At 45.5% G+C, this 18,877-nt stretch overlaps 1 protein-coding gene across 6 annotated transcripts in view; it reads right to left on the reverse strand.

Annotated features, from left to right (window-relative positions):
* NTRK3 (neurotrophic receptor tyrosine kinase 3) overlaps positions 1-18,877 on the reverse strand; it is a 382,386-nt gene that overhangs the window by 140,030 nt on the left and 223,479 nt on the right. For all 6 annotated transcript variants that reach the window (XM_030814963.1, XM_030814966.1, XM_030814962.1 and 3 more), the window contains one exon: positions 18,351-18,539. In XM_030814963.1, coding sequence (XP_030670823.1) covers positions 18,351-18,539 — 189 coding nt within the window. The remainder of the gene's footprint in view (positions 1-18,350; positions 18,540-18,877) is intronic.

The raw sequence follows: 18,877 nt of genomic DNA on the forward strand, positions 1-18,877 counted from the left end.
GCAACACCGGAGCAGGTGCTTTGCAGGAACACGGTCTCTGATTCCTCTTCTCACCAGCTCCGAGATTTTCTTTTTTATTTTTCCAAAAGCAAAAGTCATTGGTCGATCTATGTTTAGAAATATGCACAACAAATCAAGAAATAAATTCATATGTGAAAGGATAGAAATGTTAGTCTCAAAATCTAGGCAAACTTCCATTTTTATAAGCCTATGAAGACAATATAAATAAATCAGAGGGAGTGGAGCCTGCTGGCAGCAACCGCTAGATCTCTCTCATTTTCTAAATAACGTTCCCTGTGCTGAAAGGTATGTTCAGTGAGTGTTTCATTTCTCTTCTTTCTGGAACAGGGGTCTCTCTATGTCTGCCTGGAACTGTCCCTAAATTCAGAGAGAATAACTTGCTACTTTGTTTTACCTTTTTTATTAGAATGTTGATAGTTTCTTTACTTCTCTAGTCATCACCTAGTTCTGAGAAACAGTGACAAGCGTGATAAACAAAGGCCTGGACTATGTAAGTGCAAATTCTATGAATAAATTCATAATTATTGTGTCAATAAGCTATGCTATTTAATACATCAACAAGACCTGCTCCCTCCACCCCCGGAGGGAGTCCTTCTCTGGTCACTCACCTCCAGCCCTGCCCCCACCAAACCCTGCCCCCGTGTGCCTCCTGCTACTGCTACGGTGGCCTGGAAGGCCCTTCCTGTCCATCTCTGCCAGTTTCCCCGCAGCTTCCTAGCTCAAACACTCTCCCCTCTGTGGAGCCTTTACCCAAGCCTCTGCTCCCCTAATTTAAACGAGCCACTGCTCTCTAAGCACACCGAGCCCTTTAGTGGCAGGGTCTCTGTGGCAGGCATCTCATTATGCTCATATCTCCAGAACTGTTTCCTGGCCTGCCTCCCCAGCTGGAGTGTGGACTCCCTCATGCGGGGATGATGCCACTCTGTTCATCTCTCAGCCTCACTGCATTGACTCTGCAGCACAGTAGTTGCTCCAAGATTAGGAGCTCTGTGCAAAAATCATCCTTTGTACTCAGTTTTTCTCCTGCACTATGTTTATTCTGGAGTTGGCGTTGTAATGAAGAACGAAGGAATGCATCTTGTTTGACTGATCACCAGCTCTGCAATGGCTCCAATGTGAATATAGACTGGCCACGTATTATGTAGCCATTAAAAATAGCGGCATTGTGAAATAAAGGTCTATGATAGGCTGCTAGATGACAAATTCAGATTATGAAACCGTATGCAGAATATGATCTCATTTGTGTGTACTATACATGTCCATGTTGATGTGTACATGTCTGTGTATGTTATTAGCCTGTGCATTTAAGGCAAAATGTCATGCATTCATCACTTGGGGTGGCATTAGGGATGATTCTTATTTTCTTCGTTTCATTTTTCTGGATTTCCCTCAAAATATTTTCAGTGATTGCATATTACTTTGAAACCAGAAACAAATGTTAGGTATTCCTGTTTGTTTTCTAAAGAGGCATAGAGAGGCTAACCAGAGTTGTGACCACCATCAAAGGATGAACTACTGAACACATAATCCCAGAGATGCATGGGAAGCCAATGAGGAACCCCTATGGATATGTAAGGAGAAGCCATTGACAGTTTTGCTTAAACAACCAGGAATTTAAATTTACATCATGAATTGTTCCTAAATGGTCCATCACCTTTTCTTATGAACTTTCTCCTGGACCACAAGAGTTGCAGCTATTTGGGTCACTTTGCTGAAAACAAGAAGAAGGAATGGGCTAAGCTGTGTCAGAACTAGGCAGAACGCTATGGCAGGCTCTTCTCCAGCTGGGCACGGCAGGGCACGCCCCCTCCCAGGGGCCTCTCATTCAATGCCTCTCACCATTTACATTCCAACAGTGTAAGATGATGGATACTTTTAATACAAGAGACCTGTCATTTATTTATTAGCTGGGGACAGGCTTTGCAGCTGGGAAGGATGCATTATAAATCAACTCCTTTCTCAGCCATTAAAAATTAATACAGCTCATAATGTAGAACGTCAGTAATTTCTTTATTAGAGGGGAGTGTCATTTTTTTTCTTTTCTTCCAGGTTTTGTTTTTACTTCCTCCCTTCTTTGGGGATATTTTTTTTTCTTTCATAAAGACTGGCTGAGTATAAATTACCCCAGGGAAGGGGAATATACCCTTTCAGACAGAGGTTAAAATGGAAGAGACGAAGCTTAAAAAAAAAAAAAAAAAAGCCCCTGACCAAATTCCCCATGGAAATATGGTCTCACTGCATCTTTCAAATTTGCCTTATTAAGGCTCACTTACAACATCCCTTGTTTGTTTCTGATCTACCTTGCACCAAAAATTGGAGGCATTTTAGGTTTCTGATAGACCAGAGGGAAAGAAATATAACGAGAGTGATTTGGGGTGTGCTGGGAGGTCTCTGAATATTATTTTCTAATGATTGCTCCCTCACAGAGGGGCCTTCGTTAGCTTTTCTATTGTCTCCAAGTTAACTTGGCGTTCACCAAAAGAAGCATGGATGTTAGAAGCTCAGCCCAAGACCAGGAACCCTTCATACAGCTCCCCTTTTAGGCCTAGGATCCAAGGATGCAGAAGGAAAAGATGGCACCAGCATATGCCAAAAGGCTGATTAGCTAAGCCTCCATGAAGCCTTCCCCTTTGGCTCTTCCCCAGAGTGGCAGCTCCAGGAAAAGTGAAAGCTTGGAATTAGAAAGAAGACAAATTCTGCTTTTAACTTCAGAGGAAATAAAAGGGAGAATCCAGAACCTGTGATGCCTCCATCTCACCTTAGCAATATTGAGGGGTTTGCAGTGGTTGGTTCAACCAAGTTGACCTTCTCAAGACCTGAACAAAGGAATATATGTGAAGGGAGCGGGGACCATCCCACCCCTAGCCACCCCACCCAGCACACTTTCTCGACTTTGGGGAATAGAGGGAGGGGGGTCACCCAGAGATGAACATCACGCCCCAGGCACAGGCTCCCTGTGTTGATATCTCTGTCAAACCAGCCATGATTTAGTTAAAGCTCCTAAGTAACAAATCCCCACAAATCCCCAAGCACATATTTAAAATCTATTTTCAGAATTACACTGAGCATAATTCAACCAATCAATGAGCCATTAGGAGTTTAGTCCCAACACTTCTTCATTACCAGTGGCATTAGGGCTGCTCGACTCAGCAGAATCCAATGCGAAGAGTTGCTGTATCACCAGCAATTCTAGGTCTGGGGACAGAAGCTTATACATTGCCTGCTGAGAGGCCCAGCCACAATCTGGGTGACAAATTAAGCTACAAAACCACCAGCGACAGGATAAAAGGAGACTTGGCCAAAAATAGGTCAACTTGGATCCAAGGACTTCTGCTCTTCTCTTTCAGGGATAGCTTTGCATCACCTCCAATGCCCGTCTCTAGCTGGACCCTGCTTCTGGGAGGCCTACCTCGTGAGGATCTGAAGCTCCAAAGAGCATACTGGGATGGACACAGAGAGGGGGATGACTACATAGGAGCTAAAGTGCTAGAGAGGAATTGCCTTCTGCTGCCTCACTGGTGAGCACCATGGGTCACCAAACTAGCATCTGTCGGAAAGTCTCCAAGATCTCCCAAAAGGTGGGGGTGTGGGTGAGTTAGAAGTCAGCTGACAGTGGGAGGGGGCATCCCAGGTTAGTAGAAGTGGCATGCTCCTAAACTCTAGAGTTTGAATCCTGGCTCTACCTTTGACCAGTAAATGACCTTGGGCAAGTCCCTTAACTTCCTTGCTTCCCTAGGAAATGCCTAATCTATATAGTGGAGAACACTACACTTACATTAAAGCTTGATTTGATGTAGAAAGAAAGACTTGATGAAAAGAAGAGGGGGTGGTGGGCTCTGTCATATCACAGTTTTGTCATTTTCTAGCTGCAAGACTCTAGCAAATATTTTAACCACTCCCTGTGCCTCAGTTGCCTCACCTACAGAATGGGGAAAGTAATAGAAGGTACCTCATATGATTTTTTTTTTTTGAGACTGAGTCTCACTCTGTCGCCCAGGCTGGAGTGCAGTGGCACGATCTCCGCTCACTGCAAGCTCCGCATCCCAGGGTCACGCCATTCTCCTGCCTCAACCTCCCGAGTAGCTGGGACTACAGGCACCTGCCACCACACCCGGCTAATTTTTTTTTTTTTGTATTTTTAATAGAGACAGGGTTTCACTGTGTTAGCCAGGATGGTCTCGATCTCCTGACCTCGTGATCTGCCTGCCTTGGCCTCCCAAAGTGCTGGGATTACAGGCGTGAGCCACCGTGCCGGGCCCTCATATGATTTTTGTGAGGATTAAACAATTTATTATTATATTTAAACTGGTTTTGGTGCCTAAGATATAATAAGCACTACGCAGTGTATGATTTTATTATTATTTGAATGTACTTCAAGTTCAGAGCCTAGCCCTTGGTAAGTATTCAGTAAATGTTAATTTATTTCTTTATTTTTTACTACTCCCCCTTTTCCCCCCTCTTCACCACCTATCTGCTCCCACCTGCTCTCCAAAAGCTATGCTCTCAAAGGATCACACAGCAGCTCTGAGGAATTCACACAGCTTACTCAACCAAGATAGTTGGATCCAGCTAAAACCACAAACAGAAATGTTTCATCACCCAGGCATACAAGTCTAGCCTTGAAAATTAGCAGGCCAGTTTACCAGACCAGAACAGTGATGATGACAACAACAAATTACTAGGTTGCTCTCCCTAAGAGGAGAGATACAAGGAGTAAAATATACATGGTATCAATGTTCTCATCTTCATTCTACCCCCTGTACCCCAAGAGGCACCTGCTTACTCCCAGAAGAACAGGATGACAGTATTTGCAAGGCTGAAAGCCTAGGTGAGCATTTGCTTTACTCCTGGAGGAGACCTGGGTGGCAGGCACTGTCATTTCTAACAGCCACTTCCCGTTTCTTGCTAACAGAGCCCTGTGATTCTGTGGAGACATATGCCCTCCAGGCAACCATATGCCTCAGGGAAAATGAGTTCCATTCCCAGCCCCAGGGGAGAATCTGGAGTAGCTTAAAGTGCTTGGGGGTAATTCCATTCCCCTTAAGAGCGACTGGCTTGGGAATAAACATATGACACAACTCTGGCCAATGAAACAGGAAGAAAGGACTACTTAGGGGCTTTGGGAAAACGCTTTCTCAGTTTCAACCACCCACAAGAAGAGACAACCCTGTGGGGCCCCTAGTCCATGTGTTTGGTTGTGATGCCTGGAGCTGCTGCAACCATTTTGTAGCCATGAGAGAAGCCAAACTGGTAATAAAGCAAAACACAGAAAGGCAGAGGCAGGAGAATCACAAAAAGCAGAGCTAGAGTCCTAATACACTTCACCAGGAGCCTTCCCTAGCTTTTCAGCTGAGTTATGCAATGATCGACGTCTTTCTTGTTTAAGCCGAGTGAGTCAGGATTGTCTTGTACTTTCAGTCCAAAGGATCTCAACTGATATAACCAGTGTCTAAAACATGAGAATATGAACAAGACTCAGACATGTGTATATTTGTGTCTGAAGATCCTGTGTGAAAGTTTGCTAAGAAAAAAACGAAAGGGCTGTGCACTCATGTCTAAGGACAAGCCAAAAGGAAGTCAAATAAGCAGACAGACATAGAAGTCCTAACTTCGGAGGGGACCGTGCAGGCACAAACACATGAGAACTCAGCGTAATGCACACAGGCAGGCATACAGGGGAGAAGGGGAGCTTTGTTTCAACAAAATTAAGTTTGCTGACAAAGGGAAGGGTGAAACAAAGAATCAATCAAACAAAAACACAAACAAAAGAATCTCGCCATGAATCTCTCTGCCACCTTTTAGTTGAGCCCACAGCGTTTCGGTCTCATTAACCCAAAAGGAAATTGGCCTGAGCCCTCTGCTCATCTACATCCATCATTTCCTGACAACGAACATATTACAGTTCCGACTCCTAAGAGCATCTTCGTAGCTGTGGAGCCGGGTGATAAAATGCCGTTTCTTAGAGTTGGGGGAAAGAAGTCCCTGGAGGGGATTCTTTTTTCAGAAATAACTCCAAGCTTGGAAAATATATTTTTTGGTACCATCAAGCTGGTTTCCCCCAACAGCATATTTATATCAGAAATTGTAATGATAGTGTAAAAATATTGCTGTCAAGGCAAGGATGATCACATATTGTCACTTATACAAGTTTACAGAGTATTTTCAAATTCTCATACCCCTTCATCTCAAAAGATACCTGCTAAGGTGGTCACCTTTTCTTATCTCAAATTTAGAGAAGGCAGGTGCCTTGCCCACAGTCATGCAATGGCTGAGATGGTAGGCTGGGACCTGGGTCTAGGGCCACCCATGCTCATGTCACTTTTGTTTCTAATGAAAAAGGATCCTCTGTAACCCCCTAGTTCAGTTCACTCTCTCAGCCGCTAGACCCTGCCAACTCCATGCCAACACCATTATATTCTCTTCTTGAAATAAGAAGATGTTTTGACCTTCCAAACAATAGTTTGGAAACAGTGACTTTGAGAAGGCTGCCTGCATCTTGGTTTGAGCATTTCTCCTTGGAGCAGCTCCCTAAGATTCCATTCCTAAGTGACAGCAGATCTGCCTGGAAAAGAGGAATGCAGTGAAAATTTGGCCATGACCAGCATCTCCGGATCTGGGGTTTAGGAAGTGTTAGAAGCACCTGCAAGAGCTTCTAGGAAGAGAACAACAGGCAAAGATCCCCTGATCCATTTAAGTGGAGGGCACTTAGTGCTCTGCCAGAAATCCTGAAGAATGTTACCACCCCAATTCGGGCTATTCCCACGGAATGCAGCTACGTCCTGTCCCTCCCAGGGGCTTGAGAGGAAATGTGACAGTGCCTGTGCCAAATGGGTTCAGGCCCATCTGGGCACTGTCACAGTGAGTGACCACACCTGCTGGGGAGGCAACAATGGAGCCCCCAAACCCCAGAACAGCCCTGAATGGGATCCATTGAAACATCTGTGTCTACAGAGATGCTAACAGGTATACCTCAAAATCAGGTTCAATAGCTCAAGAAACTTGAGAAGTGCTGCAGACCAAAGGTCCTTCTTGGTTAAGTCTCAGGGATCTCTAGCATTAAAGGCTCTCAGAATCCTACAGTATGAAAGTTACTTAATCCAGGTTTTCCCAAAATTATTTTACCATGAAGCTTTTTATTTTTTTAAGCAATGCCTATTCATATCCTTCAGAGAACAATTTGCAAAACAATGAATTAAAGGCAGCTGGAGAGAAGATGGAAGGGCAGTTATACTCTTGGCTTCTTGGCTAATGTGTGGGTAGAGCTTTGGCTTTTAGTTATTGACCATCAACAATACAGTGCAAGGGGAATTAGAACTGACAAATTCTTTGGGACATCTGTCATAAGGAATGACTCATGTGTTCACTCATAGCAAGATGGAGATGATGACCGCTTTCTCCTGGAAAAGGGCTTTTGGAAAGAGAACACTAACAAAGACCACCATCAACTACCGAGATTCCTGCTTGTAGGTGGGAGAAGGAGACCTTTTTCCCTTTCCCTGATTTTTAACTTCTGCCCTTAAAATAAGAATGTCTGTCTCCTTGGAGACATGGGAAGTAACCCTAAGCCCTTCCCTCACCCTGCATTCCTGGCTTCTCCCTGTGAAAAGCAAGTGACTTATGTGATGGGTGATGAGGGCAGAGTCCATCATCCACCATCACATTTCTCTTCTGGGCAAAGTTCATGAAGAAAAGGGAGTCTCTCCCTGTGCATATGAGCTTCCTGGGGTGTTCCTAAGCTCTCTGGCTTCCAAAAGGTACGGTAAACCATGACCCTCCATGCAACTGAATGAATAATATCTGCTCAGCAAACCCAAGTTCTATCTGTGCATCCAGGTTCAAGACAGGAGAAGCACCAAAAAGCCCATTTTGGCTTAACACCCAAGCTGCCTTCTTGGGCGCAACAATAATGCTCATCTTTTGATTCCTATCTGACCCCTATGTATATGTTTTAGCTAGTTCCGAATTATGACCCTTTAAAACTCCAATACAGACTGGATGCCTGAGTCCAGTTGAAGAAGAAAAAACATAAATTACTTATCTCTGGGAAATCTTGAGCTAGAAAGGATCTCTGGAGGAAAGCTAATCCTCTTACTCCTTGAAGGCAAGACTGAAGCCAAAACATGCTAGGAAGACAAGTAGTCCTTCTGTTTCTAGGCCTCTGAGAAGAACAGAAAGGACCCACTCCATGTTCTGCTCACCTTCAGCTTTTGGGTGCAGCTTCCCCTGGGCTCCCATCCCACCATAAAATGACATTATTCCAAGCTGGCTGGGGGTCTCATCATTCTTCCCCTCCTCGACCATAAAGTGAATGCTTATCCCTCAAGTACTTTTTTAAAGCCAATTACCTTGTATTTACAGTGAGCATAATTAGACCTAATTACTTAATTAGCATGACTGCATGCAGCTACTAACTTTGAGTATATGATTATGGCAGTGAGGCACAGAGCAGATGAGGTCATGACAACCGCAAGGATGGCAGGTGGTCCTGGCCCAGGGAGATGAATGCTAATCTGTCACTTTGAACTAGTTGGTTTTAGCTCCAAAGTGCATGCTAGGGAAGTCTAGTGTTTTCAATTAATTTCAGGGAAATGGTTTCATGTGATTTTTTTCTTCCTGGGATGGGGGAAAAATGTCAAAGTGCTATGCTTGGATTGTACCAACATTTAGGGAACTCAGACATCAGCACCCAGCAGAGATTAATATCTTGAGGCTGAGACTCTGCAGACAAGCTTGTATGTATACTAAAGTTCAAGACCATGGGCCCGGGACTTATTTGCTTGGCTCCCAAGATATCTCATTCTGGCAACATCCAGCTCTTTCTAGAAAGAAAGAATACTAGTAATGTGTTCAGACCCAATCCTCCCTCCAGAGACCTTGGGCTTACCAAACCTAGCATCACAGAATTCCTGGGGGTCTCCTAGTTATTCTAATTGAATCTGAAGATAAGATTGAAGAAAAATCAGAGGGAGACAATACTAATTTATGTCCATTTAAAATGTTTTATGAAACACTGCCTACCAAGCAGGGTCTGGAGATACTGAACTGGTGAAAAAGGTTAAAGCTAAATGTTTAACCAAGGTTAAAGCTAAATTATTAACCAAGATTCACCAAGATTCATCTTATGGTTCCCCTAGAGTGGACTGTCAAGATCCAACCAGCAGAATAAAAGAGGCGACCCATCAGAATCCCCCACCCACCTCGGTCCTATTTCTCTCCCATGTCACATCTAGCAGAGCCTGCCTCCTAAAACAACCACAGGAAGCAAACAGCAGCCCCTGATATGCCAACTTACCCTCCTCAGCTGCACACCCCACACTCCCAGCCCAGTCCTGTAACCAGATCTCCTTCTTTGCATCAGGCAAGTCCATCCAGGACTTCTTCTGGAGAAAGACCTAGAAAGACTTATTCTGCAGGAGTAGCAGCTGCTGCTGTTGCCTCTGCTACTGGTACCAGGAAGGGCCCTAGCCTCCCAGACAAAGGAGCCCATTTTCCATATTTAATCTGCAAGTCCATTATGCTGAGTTAAGTGGCTGGGAATAAACACCCATCATTACCCTACGCTAAGGGATGTTTGTTAGTATAGAAGGTGACAGAAATCTATATCACGCCAATGCACTATTAATATTGCATTACGCACACGGGCTCTGTGCTCCCCACCACAGCTGGAAACTGGCCTGGGCAATTCCTCTTCCAGAAAAGGCAAGCTTCATGGTTAATTGGCCAAGAAGAAAAGGAGGAGATAAGCCACTTGCACACTCTGATAAAGGAACCACTGGTCCCAGCTAAAGAGACAGTGCACAGATCTAGCAGTTCCAGCTTTGGTTATCTGTGCAGATGTTCTTGCCTTGTGGGCTGGTATGTTAGAAGGAAATGCATCAAGCAGTTTTCCTAGGGAAAGAGAGTGAGGTCAGGAACTCCACACTACTGCTCTGTAGCTAAAGAGGGGTAAGAAAGGGTAGGTTCTCTGCTCTATCCCCAGGGCCTAATAGAGAGTGCCTGGTACTTAAGAAGGGCTCAGTGGATGCTTGTTGACTGACTGAAGGAGTGAAAGAGAAAAAGAAGTTGAAAGGAACCAACAGAGATGGGGTTTTGGCAACATCATGAGAGTGAGGGGCCAAGATGACCCCAAGACAGAGCTGCCAGGTCAGCCAGGGAGGATGTAGGACAGATCCAGGAAAGAAACGGGAAGGGGTGACCAGCCAGGAGGAGCAGAATGCACACCTATAGTTTAAAGTGTAGAAACTCATGTGGAAAAATGGATTCGGCATGGAAACCATCTCGAAAGCAACATGTAGGGAAAGAGAAAATGTTAACAAGACTTCTGGGAAAGTGAAAAGAATTAGGATGCCTGGAAAGATGGGGTTCAGGGCTGAAATCATGGAGAATCACCCTGACAGGCTGCTTTTGAAATGCTGTGAAGGCGTGGACACATTAGTTGGTACCAAGAGGTGCCAGTCTTTTAGTAAACATGGCAATTGGTCTTTGACCAATGACAGCTTAGAAGTGAAGTATGCTCACTATTAGTCAATGTGAACATCCAATAAGAATTACACAGTCATCAGTTACCATTATACTTTAGAGCAGAAGAGAGAAAGGTTGGTACAATCACACATGTGTGTGGCGACACACACACACATGCACAACACATACACTTCACCAGGCACACCAAGAAGGACAGTGTGCCTCCACAAGTGCCAGGAGACCCTCAGGCAGGAGCAGATCAGTGAAAGCCAGTCTAATGTAAAATGCAATGAACCTCACTTGGCATAACCATTCAGTTTTGCTATTTCTCATGAAGCTAAACATATTCTTACCATATGGCAATCTTGTGTCTAGGTATTTATGCAAATGAGGTAAAAATTTATTTCCACACAAAACCTGCACATGAATGTTTATGCAGTTTTATTTATAATTGCCCAAAAGAGGAAGCAATGAAGTTGTCTGTTACAGGTTATGTCCCCCTTAAAAAAGCTAGGTCAAAGCCCTAACTCCCAGTGCCTTACAATGTAAACTTTATTTAGAAATGGAGTCACCGTGGATGTGATTAGTTAAGTGAGGATAAGGATGGGCCCCTAAAACTATATGTCTGGTGTTCTTATAAAAAGGCAGTCTTATGAAGACAGAGGGTTGGACTGATGCAGCTGCAAGCCAAGGGATGCCAAAGATTCCCAGCAACACCACCAGAAACTAGGAAGAGGTAAGGAAGGATTGATTCCCCTATAGGTTTCAGAGGGACGATGGCCCTGTCAACACGTTGATTTCAGACTTTGGGCCTCCAGAGCTGTGAGATAAAAAATTTCTGTTGTTTGGGGCCACCCAACTTGTGGTACTGTATTCTGGCATCCCTAAGAAACTAACACAATGCTTTTCAGTAAGTGAGGAAATAAAAACTGTAATACAGTCATACAATGAAGTATTGCTCAGTGATAAAAATAAATGAGCTATCAGGCTGGGCACGGTGGCTCATGCCTGTAATCCCAGCACTTTGGGAGGCTGAGGTGGGCAGATCACGAGGTCCAGAGATCAAGACCATCCTGGCTAACATTGTGAAACCCCTTCTCTACTAAAAATACAAAAAGTTAGCCAGGCATGGTGGCAGGTGCCTGTAGTCCCAGCTACTCGGGAGGCTGAGGCAGGAGAACGGTGTGAACCCGGGAGGCGGAGCTTGCAGTGAGCCGAGAATGCACCACTGCACTCCAGCCTGGGCGACAGAGCAAAACTCCATCTCAAAATAAATAAATAAGTAAATAAAATGAAAAATAAAAAAATAAATGAGCGATCAAGCCAAGAAAAGACATGGAGGACCTTAAACATATATTGCTAAGTGAAAGAAGCCAATCTGAAAAGGTTACACACTGTATGATTCCAACTATATGACATGTGGACAAGACAACACTACGGAGACAGTGGAAAGATCAGAGGTCACCAGGGATTGAAGGGTGTGAGGGGATAAATAGATGGAGGACAGTGGACATTTTGGACAGTGAAATTATTCTGTCTGACATTGTCATGGTGGATATATGACACTATGCTTTTGTCAAAACCCACAGAACTTGTCCAACACAAGCAGTGAACCCTTCTTAAATTGTGGCTTTAGTTAATAAAAATGTATCAATAGTGGTTCACCAATTGCAACTAATGTACCATAATTATGCAAAATGTTAATAATAGAGAAAACTGTGGTGACAGGTGGGGACTTAAAGGGAATATGTGGGTGCTCTCTGTACTTTCTGAAATTGTTCTGTAAATCTAAACCTATTCTAAAACTGTTCTTTAAAATAAATAAAAATTAACCCCAGGGCCAGGTATCACCTTATCTGAAGGCAGTCATGGCCCCTCAAGAACTTGATTCCATGGAGAATTCAGAAAGGGGTAGTGCCAACAGCCAGACCGAGGTTGGCCCAGCCTCATGACTTCGGAGGCCTTCAGCCAACCCTGAACACCCTATACAGGGCTGTCCTTATCCTAGAAACAGAAGAATGAGCCTCTATAAAACAAAAGAACTGTCCTTAATAGGTTGCTTCCCTTCCCTCCAGCCATGCTGAGTATATGTCAATCACTAGAAGTCTAGGCAACGAGATTTGACAGGGGAGGGATGGATGCTGGAGTTAGCGGGTCTGAGTTAAATCTCAGGCTCTCTCTTGTATGATCTGGAACAAGTCACTTAAGCTCTCTGAGTCTCAGTTTCTTTAGCTATAAAATGGGAGTAGCAGCTCCCCCTCAGAGAGCTAGTTAAAGATCGCATAAGAAAAAAACATAAAACACCAGCCCAGTGCTTGCTCTAAAGAGGCTGTTGATACAAATCAATAACATTTTCCTTTTCCTCTCTGTGAGTTTCTTTTTCTTTTTCTTTTTTTTTTTTTTTTTTTTTTGAGACAGAGTCTCACTCTGTCGCCCAGGCTGGAGTACAGTGGCACAACCTCAGCTCACTGCAAGCTCCGCCTCCTGGGTTCATGACATTCTCCTGCCTCAGCCTCCCGAGCAGCTGGGACTACAGGCACCTGCCACCAGGCCCGGCTAATTTTTTGTATTTTTAGTAGAGATGGGGTTTCACCGTGTTAGTCAGGATGGTCTCGATCCCTGCACCTTGTGATCCGCCCACCTCGGCCTCCCAAAGTGCTGGGATTACAGGTGTGAGCCACCGTGCCTGGCCCCTCTCTGAGTTTCTAGAGAGCCTGGGCGTGGAGTCATCTGACACATCTTAGTTAGCACCTTCTTTGACCCTAGTTCCATGCTGTGGTTTCTGTAGAAAATAAAGAATTATGACACTAGGAATAAACTCAAAGTCGGGTTTGGGAAACAGGACATGAATATTTGAGAAACGACAGGCTGACCTATGATTTGGCTCAGAGTCATTCAAGACTGGGGCATGGCACTGACTAAGCTATGGGTTAGAAGGAAGGAAGGAAAGGTCCCATTGGGATAGCATGGGGCTAGGAAGAATTCACAAGAAGTGAGAAATGAAAGAGGTGTTAAAAGATGAACGGGATGTGGAAGGAAAGGAGAAGGAGTCAGGGTGGGGAGGGAAAATGGGCATTTCAAGGTAGCGGCTGGAGGTATGGGACTGATGATCTGGAAAGAAGGAATAAAGGCTGGTGAGTTGTCAGCAGAAAGCTGAAGGAGAGAGAAAGACAGGAAGGGAGGGAGGGAGGGCACAAGGTGCTCTGAGTGGTCCTGCAGCAGGGGGCGCCATCCCACATCTTGGGGTTCAGCTATGGTTGGCCGTGAGCCCATGAGGGTGAAGACCATGTGTCTCTTGTTCCCCAATGTTTCCAGTGCCTAAAAGAAAGGCTGACACAAACCCTCAATAAACATGGATTAAATAGATGAAAGGGGAAAAATCAGCACAGTGGAAAATGACTCAGATGCTAAGGAGGAAAGGAAGCTCAAAGGAACATGGTCAGGTTTTGCAAAGTGACCACAGATGGAGAGTGGAGGGGCTCCTGGGGAAAAAGAAACAGATGGACCTTCAGGACAGAGACCTACAAGAGGTGTGGCGATGGGCAGAGGAGCAGACAGACACTACCTCAAGGGGGAGAAGAGAGGAAAGGGCGGGCCGACCAGGATGGAGACAGGCCGTCTTTGCAGGCCCAGACTGGGAAGGCTGGGAGGGGCTGACTCTGGGAAGATGGAGACGCTGCTTCCTCTGAGACAGGGACAACATGGGAGCAAAGGCTGACATGGACACCCAAGGACAGAAGGACGGGGCAGAGGCAGAGGGAGGAAACTAGCTGCCTCTCCCCAGATGGTCTCTGTTTTCTCAACCAAGAGTATGGGTTTGGGGAGAAAAGGATGAACAGAGAACCCCATTTATCCTTAAGATGAACCGAGAAGCCTTTCAACTGGCTTATGGGAAAGGGCCAATGTGTGACTCCTGAGACAGCAGCAAGCGGTCCAGCCCTCATCCATGAACAACTTACTGCAGTCCAGAGCTGCCACATGGGTGGCAAAGGTAACTGAGGGTCCAATGTTGCTACAAATAACTTTTAGCTTCTCCCAAGTGACCCACCTGGACTGGTCCCTTGACATCTCATTCTGTCAGACCTGGCCCAAAGTCTAGGGTCCTCAGCTGTGTGACCAGGAGGGCTGTATCCATTTCCTGATGCTCTCAAGAACCAGAGGGCTATACAAAAACAATGAAGGGGGCTTTATTAGGCTTTGGGTTCTGTATACATTGCCAACTAGGAGCATCTTTATTCAGCTCTTTCGGAATCCCTGGAAAGGCTAAATAAATGCAGAATAAAGACAATGTCAAATGCAGAGCCCTTGTTGGGAACATAGGTGTGGGGATGCAAGCATCTGATAAGGGATTGTACCAGGTGATCTCTAAATATCCTTGCAGCCTGACATGCTAGGAAAAATGTTATGGACCAGATTGAAAGCAGATAGAAAGTGAGAAGCAAGGAGAGGACCAGCATCCTAATCATTTCCATCAGAAAGATCCCACCATTTATAATAAAATACATGAGTACAGAAAGAAAAGCACATTTGTGCTTATCCATCACTGGGGGGATGGGGAAATAAGGCCTGAAGTCAGGTAGCATTATGTTCGTGCAATTCCACCCCACATTACACATTTTTAAATGGGACAAAGAAGGGGATCGGAATGAGGAGACCCCCTGGGGGATTCACAATGTGAGCAATTTTATTCTCTTAATCTTCCTGGTTCTTGCCATCCCCGCAAAGGAGTGACCCTGGCCTTATCTGCCGCACCATAAATACTCTCCAGTTATTTATATGCCAAGATGCATATGGCTTTAATTATTTATGATAGTGTCTCATCACACACAGGGATGTGTCTTGGAGTCTGTTCCCTCGACGATGAAGTCTTGGTTAATCAGAGACCTGCTGCCGGCTCAGCCAGTAAATCTCTGCTGAGGACTGGCCTGGGCCCCCCTTCACCCTGTCTGTGTGAGTCACCAAAGGATTAGAAGAGGGAGGATTAGACAAATGCAGCTACAATGCTCCTGCTCATTGTCTGTCATGCCACTCATGTTTTCTGAAAACAATTAGGAGCCATTCGCTGTCTATTGATAGAACAGAATGTCCCACTTCTCTAAAAGGGCTACTTTCCCCAGCATCAGGGGGTTCTGATGATCTGGAGTCATCTCATGATTTTCCTCTGATAAGGCACTGTTTGTTTTCCCCTGCTCCTTCAAGTCTCATCAATAAACCTGCTGCCTTTCCATTTTCACCAACCTTTTCTTGTTTACACAGAAGAACTGTCTGGATCCTTAGAACAGCCAGCCACTTTGAATCACAAATCTAGAGGGCTCTAGAAGGAAGACTTCCTCCACATGGTTTGCCTAGTGTGATGAGTCCTTGACTATGTTTTGACACCAAAGAATGCTCACCAGGCCCTATAGCTCTCTCCATGGCTCCCAGGCTTCCATGGGGACACTTATTCTGAAGGCCCAGAGGAAACTTGCCTCCAACACACCAGAGAGTCATCCCATCTGGCAATTGTGCCAGTAACCTGTTATCAGGAGCTTCTGCGAGCAGATATGATCACCAGATCATATTCTGCACCAGGAATCCAGAGCGTCCACTGAAGAGGACAGAGGGATCCTCATTATACACAAATTCTGTATCTGGGAATTCACCTACTTTCTAAAAATTATGTGGAAAACCAAGACTCAAGGCACTTTCATGGTCATTTAGGGCCATGTGTAGAATGACAAAATGTGACCCTAGGGGCACGTTCCAGCTGAGGCTCAACAAGGAGACATCTGCCTTCTTCCTTTAAAAAAAAAAAAATCATTTATTTTAATTGGAAAAAAAAACTGTCATCTGTCATATTTATCACGTACATTGTTTTAAAATTCTTGTTTCAGCTCTCATACTGTAAACAACTACCCTTTTTGTGGTCTATTCCAGACCACATTTTTTTACACTTTTGTGCTCGTTGCTAGTGACTGTGCAGTTTGGTAGGGCCGCCAAGCATCATTCTGAAGTATTGGCTAGTGTTCCTTAGCTCAGGACAGCTGTGATGTGCCTCACAGAAAAAACACATGTGATAGATAAGCTTTGCTCAGGAAGAGTGACGGTGGCCATGGCCATGAGTTCAATGTTAATGAATCAACAACATGTATTAAATAAGGTGTCTTTAAACAGAAAACATATGACAAGGTTATGTATTAACTGGTTGATAAAATGTGACCCGAGGCTCACAGGAACCTAACCTTGTGTCTTCCCTAGGAGCAATGGTTCAGTGTTCACTAATTCAGTGTTCATGGTGACTTCACAGAACACAACTGCTACAGATAATGAGAACCAACTGTACATTGAACATAGCAATGTCTAGGTCTCTGCTCAAATACCAACAGCACCCTAGAAAACTCAGTATCAACCCTATACTGAGCTTGGACCCAGCTATCACCATAGAAGGTCCTTCCTCCCAGCCCTACTCAGGCCAGTCCAGAGGTGAGCCTGATCTGAGACAGGAGATTTAGCCAGAGGTGAACTAATCTTTGTTCTGTGCTTCCCATGGTTTATCTGAAAAACAGGTATCTCTCTTCCTTGCCCAGCCCTGGTTCAGAACCCAGGTGTCCTTTTTCTGATACTGACAGGGAGCATCTGATACACACTGAGACAGATTCTGGAGAACACCCAAGGTTAGGAGGCAAATGATGACCTTATGCTGACTCAAGCCCAGTCCCTCCCATTGTGACAATGCTCTCCTAAAACTCAGAGCCAGGGAAATGAAGCAAAGGCTGATGGGGGTAGCCCAGTGCACACTCTGCTGTAGGATGAACCAGCAGGAGCAGCAAGAGTTCTGTGAGCTGCAAAGACTGTGCCCCAAGTACAGAGAGCTCCGCCCAGAGGCTGAGCAAGACCAAAAAGCACCTCTTCCTAGGCCCACCCTGCGACCCGCTGAGACATGAAGAGAACCCACTGGCAGGAAGCCTGGAGCAGCCACCCAGAGCCTCGGTATTCCTGTCTGTAAGGTGAGGCCTCAACCTAGCTGATCACTTCTGTCCTTCCAGCTCTCAGGCAGGCACAGGTGTCCCTGTTCTCCAGGAGCTGCTGTGCGCTCTCTTGATGCAGTGCATCATTTCCTGGGGGCAGGAACAGTGCTTGGGTGTTGCTGGGCCCAGATTGAACCTGGGCACACAGCAGAAGGAACCCTGCTGAATGGACAGCCAAGTCACTGAGGCTTCAGGACCTGAGAGGGGGCCTAGCAGGTCTCAGCAGAAGGATAAGGAAAGGGGTTGGAACCAACAGGAGGGGGGAAATGAGAGGGAAACAGGTGCCCTGAGCCCTCTGGTCTGAGTGAGACATCTGCAGTGGAGAGGTAAGAGTTCCTAGCGCTGGGGCCGTGATCTGATTCTCAGAAAGTGCACACTTCGGGGCACTGGAGGGGCAGCTAGAGAGATGTTTCCATTCAAAGTTACTCACCGCCCTTTATTCCCTTCCCCCTCATGGAGGCTTGGGTGGAGGTTCTGGTGAGCTCAGGGGCTGCTGTCTAAACAGAGTCAGGTTATGTTTCCTAGTTACATAGGCCAGGTCTAGAGAGAAGAACAGCCTCGCTGTGTCTCCTGCCTTATTGGGAGCACCTCTCAGCACCCAGGGTCCTGCTGAGCCCAGGTGAAGAAAAGAGGGAAGCAGATTCAGACCCACAGCGCCCCCCTTCCCAGAGGACTCTGGTCCCAGGGACTCCTGGCTCAGGCTATTCTTCAAGTTTTGAGACAAACAGGGAGGGTCTCTTAGAAAGTGGGAGGTTGGCAGGTAGCAGGTCACCCTAGAAGGTTCCAAAACCCCAGGCACATGGTCTATCACCAACCACCCTCCCCTCCCCAGGAGGGAGAGCATTCCATCCCAGTACTTACACGTGTCCGGCTTGTGGCAGTTGTGTCCCTGACGGAAGTACTGGGGGTTCTCAATAACAGGGATGCGGGTCATGCCGATGACCACAGTGTCGGGCCCGGCGTCCAGCGAAGAGGGCGTGGTGATGCCGTGGTTGATGTGGTGCAGTGGGCTGGCTGAGTCCTCCTCGCCACTGATGACAGCCACGGGACCTGCACACACCAAGAGAGACACAGAACCTGGTGACATCACATCCGGCCAGTTCCCAGCCCTGTCCACAGACAACCCCCAACTACTGTTCCCATCACAAACATTTTCTTATTTTTTCTTTTGGGAGGTGTATTATATATATATATATATACACACACACATACACACACACACACACACATATATATACACACACACACATATATATATATACACACATATATATATACATTCAGTTGTTTGGGTTTCTGGTATATTTCAGATATTAACCCCTTATCAGATATACATGGCTTACAATTTTTTTTCCATTCTATAGGTTGCCTTTTTTTTTTCTTTTAAA

Source organism: Nomascus leucogenys, chromosome 6 (genome assembly GCF_006542625.1).
Source record: "Nomascus leucogenys isolate Asia chromosome 6, Asia_NLE_v1, whole genome shotgun sequence".
NCBI lineage: Eukaryota > Metazoa > Chordata > Mammalia > Primates > Hylobatidae > Nomascus > Nomascus leucogenys.